Source organism: Erinaceus europaeus, chromosome 13, assembly GCF_950295315.1.
Source record: "Erinaceus europaeus chromosome 13, mEriEur2.1, whole genome shotgun sequence".
Taxonomy (NCBI): Eukaryota; Metazoa; Chordata; class Mammalia; order Eulipotyphla; family Erinaceidae; genus Erinaceus; species Erinaceus europaeus.
This window is the reverse complement of record NC_080174.1, coordinates 2,216,482-2,232,702: the sequence shown is the minus strand read 5'-3', so window position 1 is coordinate 2,232,702 and position 16,221 is coordinate 2,216,482. Positions and strand designations below refer to the sequence as shown.

Genomic DNA, 16,221 nt, shown 5'->3' with positions numbered 1-16,221 from the left:
TGTGGAGAAAAGGTAACCCAACACAATGCTAAGATAAGTCCCACATCAGGACACAAGAAAATTCATAACAAGCAGAAACTACAGGGAGCTGACATGTCCTGGACACACTGAAGCTGAACATCTGTCCCCGAGAATCAAATGCTATGGTTAAAAAAAAAAAAAATCAGCATGACAGCTATCAAGGTAAGGTGGTCTAGAAACACTATGGAAAGTAAACACTTGTTTACTTTCCACTTGTTTACTTTCCTGGCTCTAAGTAAATTTTGTACTTTTCACACACTAAAAAAAATGTACAACTATCAATAGCGATAAAATTTGCTTGAGTCATCAAAACTGTCTTAAAAACAGTATAATTGAGGGAGAGGACACATCTCTACCTTACTTTATGAAACAATCCATAAAGCTACGAAAAATCAACTAGTGCCTAAAGCAGTGAGCCCCAATAGCTGCAGACCCAATGCACGAGGCCTGGGGAAGGCGACGTCTGATCTCTTCACGCAGAGGAGCTGTGAGCAAACCCAGGCAAGGCTTTCCTCCCGCGGCACTCTCTCTCAGCGCGGCCATGGGGTGGGTCGCTCCGGCTCGGCTCTGACTCTGAGCAGGGCCTTGCCCCAGACACACATAAAAGGGGCCGCTATTTGGGGCAGAGCTGTTGCTCTAAGAAGTGAGACTGCGGGGACAGTGCCCGGGACACCAGAGCAGGAGCACCGCCAGCAGCGGAGCAGTGAGGCCCAGCCGACCCGATGCCGGGAAGGCAGCTGAGTGCGCGCGAGCGGGAGACCTCGGAGGCTGAGCTGAGCACGTGGGCGTCCGTGGGGCGACGCCCGAGACCTGGGGACATGCCCTGTGCTTGCCGCTTGCTGAAAAGAGGCCACGGGGAAGGGGAAGCATGGCAGGAGGAAGCACTCCTGCCCTGGAAGCCCCAGTCCTCACTGAGCAACAGAGAGGCCACCTGCGGCCATTTTCCCTCGGGTCAAATGGGAGCGAACTCAGCAGAGTGGCTGCAGGGTCTCGGCTTCGTCAGCTACAGAAGGAGTCTGGGGCAAAGAGAGCAAGTCAGCCCATCAGAAACCACAGCCGCTGCGCGCCCGAGGGGGAGGCAGGATGGGCGGACTCACTGGCACGGCCGCACCTGTGGGCCCAGCCTGACCCACATGGTCTTCGCCAAAGTACAGGGCAGACGCCGATGCCGAGGACGCACCGTGCTGAGAGGAAGACCGCGGAGCTCGCGGGGCCAAGAAGGACAGAGGCCAGGCTGAGGGTGGTCTCCACGTGAGGAAGCAGGGGACACAGGCACAATGCGGCACGGGCTGGACGCCAGCACACAAAGGACTTAGACCACTGGAGAACCTGACTTAGAATGTCCCCCCATCACACCACTGCGCGGTACTCCCACCCAGGACGTCCAGGAAGCCCACACCGGCAACACCTCTCCCAAATGCTTCGGCAAATAAAAAGATGGATGAGTTTATGCATACACCTGTCAAGCCCCATTATCGGGGACAAAGCCTCTCCCTAGGGAGGCTGGACGGCCTCGCTAGCAGTCAGGGCTGTGCCTCCTGTGAGCCCCTCGGCACGTCCTCACGCAGCGCCAACTCAGGGAAGGATGGCATCATGTCAGTAACGAGTGCTGCTGACTCAGCAACGACCTCACAGCCAGCAGCACTGTGGGCTGCTCCTCACACAACTTCTCGACCTGTGTCTCTCTCCATAAAATGCATGGCCATCTCCTCGGCGCTAGGTCTGGGGGCGTTCTGAACACCAGCATCGCCCACAAAAGGCAAACATTTGAGAGACACAGCACCGACAGACCAGGGAAACAAGGGCGCTCGCAGGCTGCGACCCGACACAAGGCTGGCGCTGCCATCTCCAAACGAGCTGGGAGGTGCGTGGGTGGCTCCGGGCACTCCACGGCCCGGCACTCTAGGTGGGCACACCGGCCTGGGAGAGCCACACGCGCCGACTCTGGAACTGCTCACTTATTTCGGCAATTAGGCAGCCCAGGACCAGCACCCGCTGTGTGCGTGCGGGCACAGATTCACGCAGACACAGGAAGGACAGACAAGCACACACAGACAGATGCACATCTGGAAATGAGCGGCGATTCTAGGTGAGGGCGCACAAGGCTCCGCGTGCTCGCGTCTTGTTGACTAAATACATATATAAAGTGGAATCCTCGGTTTGAATATGACTGATAAACCGCTTCCATTTCCTGCTGAGGGCTTGTTCTCTCAGACAGCAGCTGTACCAGGCAACTCTGAGAATGCTTCCCAAACAGTACCTGCACCGGTTTACCCACACGGCACGCATGCCAACGTCGAGCGCGCTAGCTACTGTCTGTCCACAGGACAGAGGGAGCCGGCAGATCTGAGCCTGAGCTGCTCCTTCAGCAGTGACAGTCCTGCAGGGCCTGGAGCTTAAGCCCTGGGCTTATTTATTCTCTGGCTGGATATAAATCCTCAGGGCACGTGAGCTACGGGGCCAGCACAGGCAGAGGGCAGAGAGGCCACAGCGCCAGACAAGAGTCTAAGCTTCTTCCGGGAGGATTCATTTTGCAGGAGACCCGCTTAACATCTGCTTTTCACAGCTGTGACTTCCTTTAAAATTGTTGTCCCTTTTGGCTTCTGAGCATGCCCACCACAGCTGCTCTAGGAGCTTGACCAGGTCACACACCTGGGGGTGCTCCCACTTCAAGAAGCTCAGATATAAAGGGACAGGTGCCGCAGCGAGACCCTGACCTCACGAGCTGGAAACTGAGCACCAGCTTCTTAATGGCAGCTTCCAAATACACCTTCCACATGAAGTGGCGCACTCTGCACCTGGACTACTCTCCAGGTACTGATGGCTAGGTCAACACCTAGAAGGCCTTTTGCAAGGCACTCCTAACCAGCTGCTATAATCCCTATCTACTCTCTCCTCTGTAACAAGGCTTTCACATAATGAAGAATCAATCACCTCAGTAATGTGGGAGTCACAGCTCTGATGACTTGCGGATCCACAGGCTGTGATATCAGTCTGGTCCTTAGATGACTTCTGACTGGAAGGATTTATCTTACGTGACTTTCAAAGCCATAGTGATCTTTCAACAATGAAGGAGTAAACGGAAACAACACAAGCAAGACAGAGCAGGATGGATCACTGGGCTTGTGAAAACTACATAATAACTGACGGCCAGTATGAAGAACTTCCTGGAGGCACACACAACTTCCCAATCTACTTTAATGATAAAGGACTTTAAAAACAATCAACTGGTGTAGCACAGCCACACATGCAGCTTCCTACTATTAATTCTGTCAATGGAAAACTGACTTCTCTGAGAACTCAATCTGTGTATGAACAATACAAGCTCTCCCCAACTGAACTGACTACAAACCAACCAAGACTTACTTGAAAAGGCTCATTAATAGCTCCTAGTGATCAAACAGCTCTCCTTCCTCCTCCCCACCCCCCCCCGAAACCCACATCTCATTTCATTAGGCTCAGACAATTAACTCATCACTCATCACGGTGTTGGGTGATGGTACTGGGTCTACTGCAGAGGAATTAGCTGAAGGTCCCAGGTCATGCAAGTGTCGCTTCTCTGAGGAAAACAAAGGCTTATCTCAATGAGTTCATCCTGTGCCCGCCCCGCCCCTGAAACTTTCACAAATCTTAGCAGAGTTTTTATTTCAGTTCCTTCCAGTCTTTCTGTAACAGTGACTCATTTCTCTAAGAGCACTGAGACTCTCCCCAGCCTGTCGGGAGCCCAACTTCCACGGCATTCCTTTATAGCTGCACCATAAGCGCGGCTAAGGCGCACAAAAGCTAACTGCGTCCACAGTGGGTAGACATGCTACCAGAACATGCTAAAATGACTTGCTCTGCAGTCACAGCCCAGGTCGGGCGGAGGACCCGGCGGAGCTCTGTGCACACAGCCAGCAAGCACGGGCACCAGCCGTGGTCAGGGACACCCGGACAAGACAACCGGATACTTAGGTCTGCTGACATCCACAGTTTTAAAACACGTTAAATTTACCACTTCACAGAATTCCATTCTCCGATAATTAATTTCATTATAGTTCACAAAAAGAATGTTTCAGAACTGACTGGAAAATTTTAAAGATGATTTGAAAAGCACTCATTTAAACTCCCAAACGGCAGGTCTCCCTTTCTAAAAACAAAACAAAAAAAACAAGCCAGCCAATCACGGTTGAGGCTGAATTTAAAGTCATACCCAGCACATTAAGGAAGGAGGACTGACATCACAGAGAATTAGTACACAGATATTAGGGCAGCTTCAAGAAATGAGTACTGTCCTTAGATGTGTCAGAGGCTCTAATGTTTAAAAGATAAAGCCTAGTCCCTTCCCAACCAGAGGAAGCTTCCGTGCTGTAGTCTCTGTTTCTTCCTGTGTCGGCTCGGAGTGGTTGAAGACCAGGCAAAAAAAGGTATAAGAAAGGTAACTTGACTATTGTGGAAGGGATGAGTGGAAGAGAAGAGAGATTTTTGCTTAGCAAGCTCTTCTTGTTCGGCATAAACTCTGTATCTTTGAGACTGACCTACATTGGAAAGACCAGAAACAACAAGTGCTGGTGAAGTGTGGAGAAGAAAGACTCCTCAAATATTGTTGGTGGAATGTAAAGTGGTTCCCTCTGTGGGTGTTGACGGCCTTGAGATTCCAGAGAAGAGTCAGGTGTGTCCGCCCGGCCCTGCCTAACTCTGATGTGTCTGCCCCAGCTAGAGGTGTGGTGGTGTTCTCTCTACTGTTGATGAAAATGCAGAAATTCTGTGTTCTATGGTTGAGATGAGGAGCCCTGGCTGACAGAAGGAGAAGATGGCGTCATGTTTCCTAGTGAAAACATCTGGTCCAAGATTCTCAAGCACAGCCAGCCGTTTATTGCTGCTATAAAGCACCTTGAGATCAGTTACAACAACACTACTTCAACTTTGTCTAACCAACAGGAAAGTAAATAAGAATTAACTGTTAATGAATGACTAACCAGACAACTGGACACGGTTGTGCTGCTCGAGACAGCAAGAACCTTCTTCTCTTCTTCCTTTCTCCCCCTACCCAGTGTTTTGGGGGCTAGGTAGTGGCGCAGCTAGTTGAGTGTGTGTGTTACCATGCCCAAGGACTTGGGTTCGGTCCTCCAATCCCCACCTGCAGGAGGGAAACTTCAGAAGCAGTGAAGCAGTGCTGCAGGTCTATCTGCCCCACCCCTACTGTCCGCCCCCACCTCCACTTTCTGTCTAGCCTATAAAATAAGAAGGGGGAAAAGGTGCTAGGAGCAGTGCGTGCCTCCTGCAGCACCAAGCCCTGGTGACAACCCCGCAGCAGTTTTTAAATGCAGGCTGTAAAACAGAAAAAGAACTTGCCCTCTACTGTGGCTGAGGCCTAGGTGCAAAGCCTGCATCACGTGATAGAGGAGCAGAACCTCGGGAACTCCGCGGATGGTAGAGTGGTGCTGCGGTAGCTGTCTTCACACCACACAGCCCCCCAACCTCTCTCTCCTTTCTTTCTTAAAAAAACAATAATTGGGAGGGTTCAGGTCCCTGATCACGATGGCAAGAGGATCTAGAGAGGAACAGTCCTGTGGGAACTGAGAAATGCTCCCCATGTACAAACTACTATATTTTACTGTGGAGCATAAACCATCAACCCCCCCAATGAAGAAATATATATACATCCAAAACAATAATAATAGAAAATTGGGCCAGAGAAGCACCCAGCAGTGCTATGCAAGCACTCTAGGCTACACTGAGACCTGTCCCAGTGACAATGCCTTCCTGCTGCAGTCCCCTGACAGTCCTTTCACCTTCTGGTTTTCTCTTAGAGTGTTCAGAAGTGGGGCCAGGCCGTATTTGTGCTCCTCCTTCTGGGCTATTTTACTCAGATGATTCGTGTGTGTGTGTGTGTGTGTGTGCGCGCGCGCATGTGCACACACACACACACACACACACAATAAAGCAAACGAGTCATTATTTCAAGCCACTAGGGACTAGTTTTGATTCTGAATAGGAATGAACCTGTAAAGACGATGTCGGTATAGCTCCTTCTTTCAGCCTAAGTCCACCAATAATGGACATTACTCACAAGAGGCCAGAATGTTGTCACTGAAGTGAATCCCAAGCAGAGTAACTGGGGCTGATTCCAAGTCTGGGCAACAAACCTTGGAGCCTAGACAATCTATCACATCAGAACTGAAAGCCCAACTGCCTGCTGGCATGTCAGTGAAAGAATGATAAGAGAGCTAACCAGGCCCCCACCCCTGGGCAACCGCTGGGACCCTCAGCTAAAGGCACTGACTACAATGAGCTGAAACACAGTGAGCTCGCAGACGTATCCACAATGCTACATGAAAAAGATAGAAGACTCATTCTTCACCTCTGTAAAATGTCTAGGGACCAACTCACTATTTTAAATTGTGTAAATACAAAGTCCTGGGCATTATCCAGTCCTTCCCATTAAATAAATAAAAACAGAAGGCAACCTAGAAGTAAGACAGAGCCATTTTACAACTCCTACTGAAATAATAGCCTGCAAGCAACCAACAATGATTGTTAGAATCACAGAGAGCAGAAACAGAATTTATGTGTCACCACGCAAACATTGTGAAATATTCTTCAGAAGAGAGGAAGGAAGGAAGGGAGGGAGGGAAGGGAGGGGAGGGAGGGAGGGAGGGAGGGAGGGCGGAAGGAAGGAAGGAAGGAAGGAAGGAAAGGAGGAAAAGGAGGGAGGGAGGGAGAGAGGGAGGGAGGGAGGAAGGAAGGGCTCTCTCACCAAGATACCCAGCAGACAAAATCAAGTGTGAAGCACCGCCCTGAGAAGCAACTCTCCAGGGATTCTTGGACTAGTGGCAGCTCCTCAGCAAGCCAGCTGCCAAGGTGAGAAGCATCCTTCCTGGTGGCCACAGTTCCCTTTTCACACACAACCCCCCCCCCCTTTCTTTGACAGGACAGAGAGAAATTGAGAGGGGAAGGGGAGAGAGAGTGAGAAAGAGGCACCTGCAGCCCTGCTTCACTATTTGCGAAGCATACCTCTGCAGGTGAGGGATGCGGCTGGAACTCAGGCCCTTGAGCATAGCGCCATGTGCACGCAACCAGATGTGCCACCACCCAGCCTCCGCAAGACGACATTTACAAGGCATATTAATGAGATGAGAGGGAACCCTGACTAGATCTGATGACAAAGAATTTCCTGGTCATCAACACAAGCACCTACTCAAATATTTACAGAGGAAACCGCGGCGGCTGGAATTTGCTCCCCGGATACTCTGGCGGCAGAGGGAGGAAGGGTACTCAAAGGAGGAGAGGAGTGCTGACACGGGGAGGGACAGCCACAGCCCACGCCACAGTCTTTTCTCTAGTGAACTTCACCTTTGCCAGAGCTCTCAGAAAGATGAGCAGCGTCAACAGGTGTGCTCACTAGCTCTCCGCAGTGCTGAGACAAGGCGACACCCGTATTCCACATCAAGCAAGTTGACTTTGTTTAAAGATTTTACTTATTTACTAGTGAGGAAGATAGGAGGAGAGAAAAAAGCAGACATCACTCTGGCACATGTGCTGCCAGAGATTGAACTCAGGACCTCACGCTTGAGAGTCCAGTGCTTTATCTACTGCACCGCCTACCAGAACACAAGCTAATTTATTTTTGCAAGTTGTTGTAACATTGCCTTGAAATGTCCTTTCAGTGCTTTTTTCCTATCTCCTGGCACAAAGTCTCGAGCCGGTAATCATCAAGGTCAACTACGTGGTGAACTGACCCTGGACAAAACACAGTCACAGAAGAAAATGCTGATTATAAATCTTCATGCATAACCTAACCTGCTCTCTACTCTGCTGAAGAACAATCCAGAAGGCTCTGTCAATGGTTCCAACAAGGCCTCTGGCAAGATCAAGTACCTTTAAATTTTTTTTAGACCATTCATACATTTATTTATTGCAGAGCATAAACCATGTATGCATCATCTTACCTCTCCGGGGCAAGTTTTCGGGGGGGGGGGGGGGGCTAGAGGGGAGGAAAGGAAAAGAGAGGGAGGAGAGGGAGAGCTCTCTAGATGTCAGTACAGGATCTTCCCCTGGTGTCTCCACTGTATTTCCATGTGGCACTGGATCGGCTAGAGTCTGGGCCACACATGGCCTGGCACCCACCCACCCTGAGCTCTATCTAGCTCTCTGGTCTCGTGTGCAGTTCAACTATGCTAAAATGTCACAAACTAGTAAGAATACATACTAACCATAAGAAGTGATATGATCAGACTATAAGAAACGCTTTAGATACGTTTGTAAACCCATGTGCAGAGTCCCACCTGGTCTGTAACTGCAGCCTGCACAAGGCAGAGGCCCAGGGAGCACTGTGGGGAGGAGCCTTCCTGCCCAGAGGAAGGTCCCCCACCAGAAGACAGGGGTGCCAGCCAGCTGGCTGGGGCCTAGCAGGTGGCAGTGCTCCCTAAGCCCTCTGCCAACACAACTGAAAACTACAAATACCCACTTTCTTATCCCAAAGCACTTCTACCTCTAATCTGCACAAGTGTATGGTGGATAAATCATTCAAAAAGGAAAGACTTCTGGAAACCAGGGGAAGGACACACAGAAGTGAAATACTGAAATATGTTTCCACTGAGAAAACAAAAACTTACAGAAATTAAAAAATATATTTTCATATATTTATTTCTCAGTTCAAGTCTGACACACTTAATACTCAACTTCTTCTAATTCACCGACGCCCTTTGGTCTCAGCCTTAGCAAACCACAGGTTCTCTGAGCCAAGATTGCTTCACACAAGCGGACAATGAAACAGACTGATCAAGACGAGCAAGGCTAAGAGGGAACCGTGCACAGCCCCGGCAACAAGGAGCAGACCAGCTGAGAAAAGCCGGCCCCAGCCCTAGGTGTTTCCGGTCGGGCCGGGACCAGGCGGTCACACGGGACAACCCCACGGTGGCTGTGGCGTCTCCACCCGGGAGCAGAGCCAGAGAGTGCACACTCAGTTTCTCCTCGTCTACAGTCTCCTGTGGTGTGCGGGGTCCAGTCAGAGAGGGAGCTCACCGAAACTGTCAGCCCTCCCGCAAATCCTCCCAGGGCGTGCCTTCCGTGGGCCGGCCAGTCGGGGACGCAGAGACCGGTGGCGAGCGGCCCTTTCCTCACAGGCCTCCGTGCAGCTGACAGCCCGAGGCCTTTCCCCTGCGGCTCCTGCAGAGCCCAGGCCTCTGTGCCCCGCGTCAGCGGGCCTGTCTGTCTCCACAGGCTCCGCGTCGTCCCCGAGCTCCCTGGATGGAGCGCCTGCAGCGTGAGGGAGCCGGGCTGCCGCACGCACGCACGCACGCACACACGCACGCACGCACGCGGTAGGCTAACAGAGCGGGCAGCACACCCGTCCCTCAGAGTCCCTCTCAGATTTGGCACGTCTGCAGGACCACTCAAACTGGTCCGGGACACTAGGTGTTCACCTGCAGCACTTGGCACAGCTCAAAGCGGGACCCATGAGCACGCCGCTAGGGTTTGCCTGCATCCAGTTTCCTTGCGCCATAGAGCGTCGAAGGTTTTAATTTTTCAGCAAGGAGCACAAGTCAAAGATTAATAAAATACCTGAAATCCTAGTCCTTGTGGTCAAGAAAAAAGTGGACAACACAGAAGATGGACACAGCGACCACCCAAGAAACAAGCAGGCGAGCCAGCGCTCATCACATCCGAGATGCCCATGTCACAGAGGTCAAGGAAGCGCTCCCAGGCCCGAGTCCACGTACCCGCAGCTCCCCCACCAGGCTGACGGGCAAATGCGGCATCCCACGCCATCAGTGTCACTCAGAACGGCGCTAAGTGGCCATGTCAAGGCACCACACAGGTCTGCTCTAAGTGCTTCCTTCCCTCTGGCGCAGCTCCAGGTGGCCTTGCTGCCCGGCCCTGCACATGGGACAGAGATGAAGGGACCTGCCCCGGGTCACAAAACCATCATCTGACAGACACAGATTGCAGCCGAAGCGATCAGGCAGCCAAGTCCACAGCCCCGGCCGGCCGTTCCGCTCTTCTGCAGAGACGGCAGTGTAAGCTCGCTCTGCAGGCCCCACCACGCAGGCAGGAGGCAGAGCTGGGTTTCTTGCAGAGGCACTAGAGGCAGGGCTTTCACCTGCTTCTAGGTGATGCCGGCAACGTCACTTAATGCCAGGCGGCCACGCTAAAAACTTGGGGACCAAGATCACTGGCAGCCCAAGATCTCTACCCAGACGACTCAAAACATGCTCAAGTTTCAAATAATCTAATCCGAAAGAAAAAATGTTTTAGGTAGCAATACTTTTAAACATACTCAAGACAAACTCACATGCTTGCCTGAAACGACTTTTCACTTAGCTGACAAGAACAGGCCATAGTAAGAATTCAATCAGTATCACTGAGGACTCTGCCTCTCGTTTCTTAACTGCTCAAATCACTATTGGCCCACGGGAAGAGAGAATGATGGGAGTCCGGTCGGCATCAGGGAGAGCCCAGAGGAGAGGAGGTGGGCAGCTCAGAAGAGCAGCACGACAGCAGACAGCCAGGAGAGGGCTGGGCGGGTGCCCGGGCAGGAGGGCGCAGCGCCCCAGAAAGCCCCGCCCGCGTGACGCAGGCTGACCATAGCTCTGTGCCCTGACTGGCTTCCCAAGGTGACATGCTGAACAACAAGAAACAAAACACCCTTCCAACAAGAAGCTTAATCTTTGGTCATCAAAATGTAGGTATTCTTGACAATATTTTTTTACACAGATAAAAATTCAAAGGTAACTTTGGAAACTACCAGAAGCTTAATCTTTGGCCATCAAAATGCAGGTATTCTTGAAGATAATTTTTTTACACAGATAAAAATTCAAAGGTAACTTTGGAAACTATACGGATTAAACCTCCCTAAGACCAAAAGTTAAAGGTGGGTACTTGAATTCTTACAATTAAGCTAGCAAAACAAGTAAGTAGTGGCAGGAAGAAGAAAAAAAAAACAAAGCACTAACATCAAAAAAAGGAACAAAGTGGTTTAAAGCAAATTGCCTAGAAAACTTATAGTCAGCACAGAATGTTTGCTGAAATCCAGAGTGTGTTTCACAGTCAGTTCAAGTCTTGTCTTTTCTGCAAATTCACCCTAAGTCTCCCAATTACCTCACATACAACCAGAGAGAGTCTTCTGATGCTTCTCACTTAAATCTCACCAGAACAAACTCTGGAGAGTTTTCAAACTTTTAGTTGTGGATTTTTACTTTTCCAAGAGTATAGTCTGGCTACCTTCCAAACCAGCAGCCTCAAGTGTAAATACCAGAGCAAGTTACCTTGAGGGACTCAGATAACAACTGGCTTAGGAAATCAGCTACATTAAAATCAACATGGAAAATCATGACAACGCCTTTAAGAAGTTCCCAAGTATGTGAGGTGCTGTCGGTCGCCTCTGCCCTGCGCTCTGGATAGCACCTACTCCCCGGGCACGTGGCAACAACTGTTCAGATGAAAGCTTGTCCCCGTTTTCGGGGCTTACCTACCTTCTTTTTATCCCTCATGGAACCTTTGCCTCGGACCATTATTTTGCATCCTGTTTCTGCTTCAAGCTGTTTAGCCGTAAGTCCTCTGGGTCCAAGGATTCTCCCAACAAAGTTAAACTGGGAAAAAGAAAAAGACATCTTACATTATTTACCTGTTTGAGCCAATGGTTCTTAAACATTTAACTTAAAATACCAGGTTTTTCAAGTCAGTTTTGATACTAAGTTAAAATCTTAAGAATTCTTAGGATTTTCTTTGTATTTTTGAGAATGTAGTCACAATAGCCTGTTTGCTAATTTCTGATATGTATTCACTATAAATTATTAGTAGTGTCTACCAGAAATGGGCACTGTACTGAACTGCCTGACTGTCAACATGTGATCTACACAAATGTAGGTAGATCACATTCTGACAGAACCTTACGTACCACCCAAGAAAAAAAATCCCAGACACCAAACTTCTGTAAAGACTGTGAAGAGAACAATTCATTATGAGAAACAGCTTTCTTTTTTTTAAATTGCTTTTTTATTTTTTATTTTATTTATTTTAATTTTCCCTTTTGTTGCCCTCGTTGCTTTTTTATTGTTGTTACTGATGTCGTAGTTGTTGGAGAGGACAGAGAGAAATGGAGAGAGGAGGGGAAGACAGAGAGGGGGAGAGAAAGACAGACACCTGCAGACCTGCTTCACCGCCTGTGAAGTGACTCCCCCGCAGGTGGGGAGCCAGGGGGCTCGAACCAGGGTCCTTAACGCCGGTCCTTGTGCTTTGCGCCACGTGCGCTTAACCCGCTGCACTACCGACCGACTCCCAGCTTTCTTTTTTTTTTTTCCCCCCCTTTTAGTCCAGCAGAGAGAGAAATTCTATGTCCCCAGAACAACTATGTGGAGAGAACTTTCAGTCAGTGGTGGCAGCCAGCATGGACAATCAAGTGTGTCCTGGGGGTACAGTCTATGGGGACCAGGCTCCTTCCAGCTTTCCTTGCTTTTTCCCATTCTGACTTTCGCATGTATCGCTTTTGCAAGAAGCCTTCCTTTCTGGGTAAAACTGTAACAGAAATAACTATAAGCGAAGGAATATCATTCTTCTATAGAAATTTCCAATATTCACAGGTAGCTTTATTTCTTTCTTTCTTTCTTTCTTTCTTTCTTTCTTTCTTTCTTTCTTTCTGAGGTCAGTGAGAAAATGAATTGATTCTGCATACTGAAAAGTAAAATTTCCTCTTCCACACATCCACATATTAGACAAAAGTCAAGGGTTACCATCAGTTCCCATAAGCCCCACTAATGGTTTTTCAGTTTGATCAAATTGGTCCAGATTCCTCCCATTCCTTTCCAGCCTTCCTACTTTCCCTTAAGCCGCCAGAGCTTAAGAAGCAGGGGAACTTCATCAACCTTACGCTGCCTCACTGAGCTGCTTGCCGGATTTATAAACACAGCTTGTTTCACATGCATGAATTACAAATGACAGACAGTGGTACACTTGTGAAGTTGGAAGAAAGCCACCTGCCCTCTGAGAGTCTTTCCTGTGATTTTTATTGTTAATGACTTAACAGTGGTTTACAAAATTGTAAGACTTCAAGGACACAGTTTCATACCCATGTAAGTGTGTATGTGTATGTGCCTGAGTCCCTGCAATTACAAGCGAACTTCTGTGTGTTTCAGTTATTTCTATTCCACATATAAGTGAAACCATCTAGTAATTGCCTTTCACCTCTCTACTTCACAGTTCCATCCATTTGTCTTTAAGATTTACTGAGAGAGACAGGAGAGGCCAACTCTGCTCTACAGAGGCTGGGGCTTGAGCACGGGGCCTCATGCAAGCAAGCCTAGCACTCTGCGCACCGAGCCACATGCCTCTGGGGACCGAAGACTGACTAACCCTGTGAGCACTTGAGCCAACTCTACACCTCGAATTCTAAAGCTTGCCTGAACTGTCTCTATTCACACAAAAGGCCGCACCCAGGGCACAGAGCACTTAATCTACCTCCGCAGCCAGCCTAAACCCTGACAGTCTTACTTCCAGCGTAAGATCTCCCCACACTTGCCAACCTACGTGACACAAGTGCTCCTGGTGTCTAACCTCCCAAGGAGCATCCAAGTTCCGATACCACACAAGAGTTGGGACTTTCCAGGTCACGCAAAGAAGGCTCGGTCATGGAGTGGCAGCTGTACTGGCTGAGTTAAGAGTGAGGATGCAGCGTGTCCACTCTAGTCCAGACGCAGAGGGCTGGGACACCGTTCCTGACCAGGAAGCCCCGAGCAAGGCTTCACTGCTTTAGCCTCCGTATGAAGAGACAGAGGAGGCCTGTCAAAGGTCCCGGCACGGCCCTCACGTGAAAGCCGGCAGACCTTGAGGGAGCACGCTGTGGGTGCAGGAAGCGCCTGGGCCATGCTGACCTGTTTTCTAGAATAGCCTTGGACTAGTGTTCCCCAAAGCAGTGAGTAGGACCGCTGTGCGTCACTGCTGCACTAACACTCCTGCTACCAGCAGAGTTCAACTGAGCCATCTGGACATCGGCTTAGCACCTCAGGGCGCACTCCCTGGTCAGTGACAAAGTCCATTAGCTTCTCCTGTTTCCTGGCTACTTGGATAAGCTTTTTTCTGAAGGACGCTTGAAGTTCTCTGGCTGTCTGTCTACTGTGTGTCCAAGCGCTGTCGTCACTAACTGCTACTATGTGACTGAGGGCAGGAGATGCCTTTTCTACTCTGTGGCTTGCCTTCTCTCTGTGATGCGGTATGGCCACTGGATCTAATCAGTCTGAAGTGAATTAAATTGAAATGACATTTAATTTTAATGGAGCTCAAATTATCTATCCTCTTTTCATGCCTGGTGTTTTCAGAGTCCTATTTAAAAGCAGTCTTTCTCCAGCTCCAGGTTATTAAGATAACCTCCGCCGTTCGCTGTGCCTTTCACATAGATGTGCACAGTGCACAGGGAGCTGGTGTCTGAGAGGGAACTGCTTTCCCTTCTTTTTCTCCTCTGACAAAGACGCCCAAAGGCCCCATGACACACGCTGCAAGGTAAGTACCCTCCCCACTGGCGCCAGCTCTAGCAGGCACAAGTTAGCCCAGCATACGCAGCTGACTCTACTCCAGGCTCTCCATGCCGTCACAGCAGTCTGTCTGTCTGCCCTCGCTTGGATATCACAGTGTGCCATGCACTGAGACTTCATAAAAGCCTTTCTGTGCGGCCCAACAATTTTACTCCATTTTGCTGTTATTATGACCCTTCATTTCCAAACAGATTTAGAAACAGCTGATTGATTTATAAAGTACACTCACAGGGGAGCTGGGGTGCTACCTCCATTTCTGTTTGTTTGTTTGTTTGTTTGTTTGCCTCCAGGGTTATTGCTGGGGCTCAGTGCTTGCACTAAGAATCCACTGCTCCTGGAGGCCATTTTTTCCCTTTTTTGTTTATCATTGCTGTTGTTACTATTGCTGCTGTTGTTGTTGGACAGGACAGAGAGAAATGGACAGAGGAGGGGATGACAAGAGAGGGGGAGAGAAAGACAGACACCTGCAGACCTGCTTCACCGCCTGTGAAGTAACCCCCTGCAGGTGGGGGTAGCTGGGGGCTCGAACCCGGATCCTTACGCCAGTCCCTGCACTTTGCTCCATGTGGGATTAGCCCGCTGCACTACCGCCCAGTTCCCACTACATTAATGTTTAAACCCATGAATACAGTATGACTGTCCCGCTTGGCTAAGTTGACTTCTCTCAGGAAGGCAAGCCTCTTTTGGCACATCAAAGTCGTAGCTATTAGAGGCCTTATTCTGCCGCTGAGGAACGATTTTCAATTTCGCTCTTTTTACAGAAAGCACAGCTGATCTGTGTATGTAAGTGCTTATCCTTGAGAACCTCGCTGCAGAGCACTACTACAAAAACCTCAATTCTCCTGCCACTTCTTCGGGACTGTTTAAGTAGAAAAACCATACCACTTGCAAGTAATAACCTCTAGGTATTTTTCTTTTCCAGTCATATTTTAAAGTAAACTTTTTTCCTGGACATCCTTTCAGCACTAGCCAACAAGTACACCTTGAGTCCAAAGTCAAATAAAAGTGTGTTGTCCATGACTTGCTCCAGAGAATACATTTCTCAACTGTTCAGTTTAAAGCTATCTGTCGACATTTTCTAGATACACTGTGCCATATTAATAAAAATTTCTTCTATTCACTATTTTGCCAAGTTGCATGATCCTAAGTAGATGTTTAAACTTATCACATTTCATCTTCTATTGAGACAGCCAAAATGTTTCTCCTTTATTATGTTTAACGCAGTGGATTATAACTAATTGTCAAATGTTAAACCAAACTAACATTCCTTAAAATAAACTCAATTTGATCACGATGCACTGTTCTTTTTATATATTACTATGTTCAGCATGTTAAGCATTTTGGCTATGATTTCTTTAAATTACACTAGCTAAACTGAACTTTTAAGAAAGTGAAAGGTCTGTACAGTGAAAGCTCTTTTGATGTGTTGCACCAAAGTAAAAAACTCTGGAGCTGGAGGGAAGGGTTCAGAGGAGGACCTGTTATGTGGAAAACTGGGAAATGTTACACATATACAAACTATTGTATTTTACTGTCAACTTTAAGCCATTAATTCCCCAATAAAGAAATTAAACAAAAAAAAAAAAGAAGAAGAAAGAAAGAAAAGAAAGCTCTTAAGACACTGTTAAAAGAAAACGACACAAAGAAATGGACAGTTTGTGCTCATGAGGCCATAAAAGTTACCATTCTATTT

At 48.7% G+C, this 16,221-nt stretch overlaps 1 protein-coding gene across 10 annotated transcripts in view; it reads right to left on the bottom strand.

The window, feature by feature from the left end:
- The window catches only part of QKI (QKI, KH domain containing RNA binding), a 137,369-nt gene that overhangs the window by 60,839 nt on the left and 60,309 nt on the right, over window positions 1–16,221 (bottom strand). For all 10 annotated transcript variants that reach the window (XR_009553574.1, XM_060205136.1, XM_060205142.1 and 7 more), the window contains exon 3: window positions 11,478–11,594. Coding sequence is in view for 9 of the 10 variants with exons in the window: in XM_060205136.1 (XP_060061119.1) it covers window positions 11,478–11,594 (117 nt within the window). In the remaining variant the exon portion in view is untranslated. The remainder of the gene's footprint in view (window positions 1–11,477; window positions 11,595–16,221) is intronic.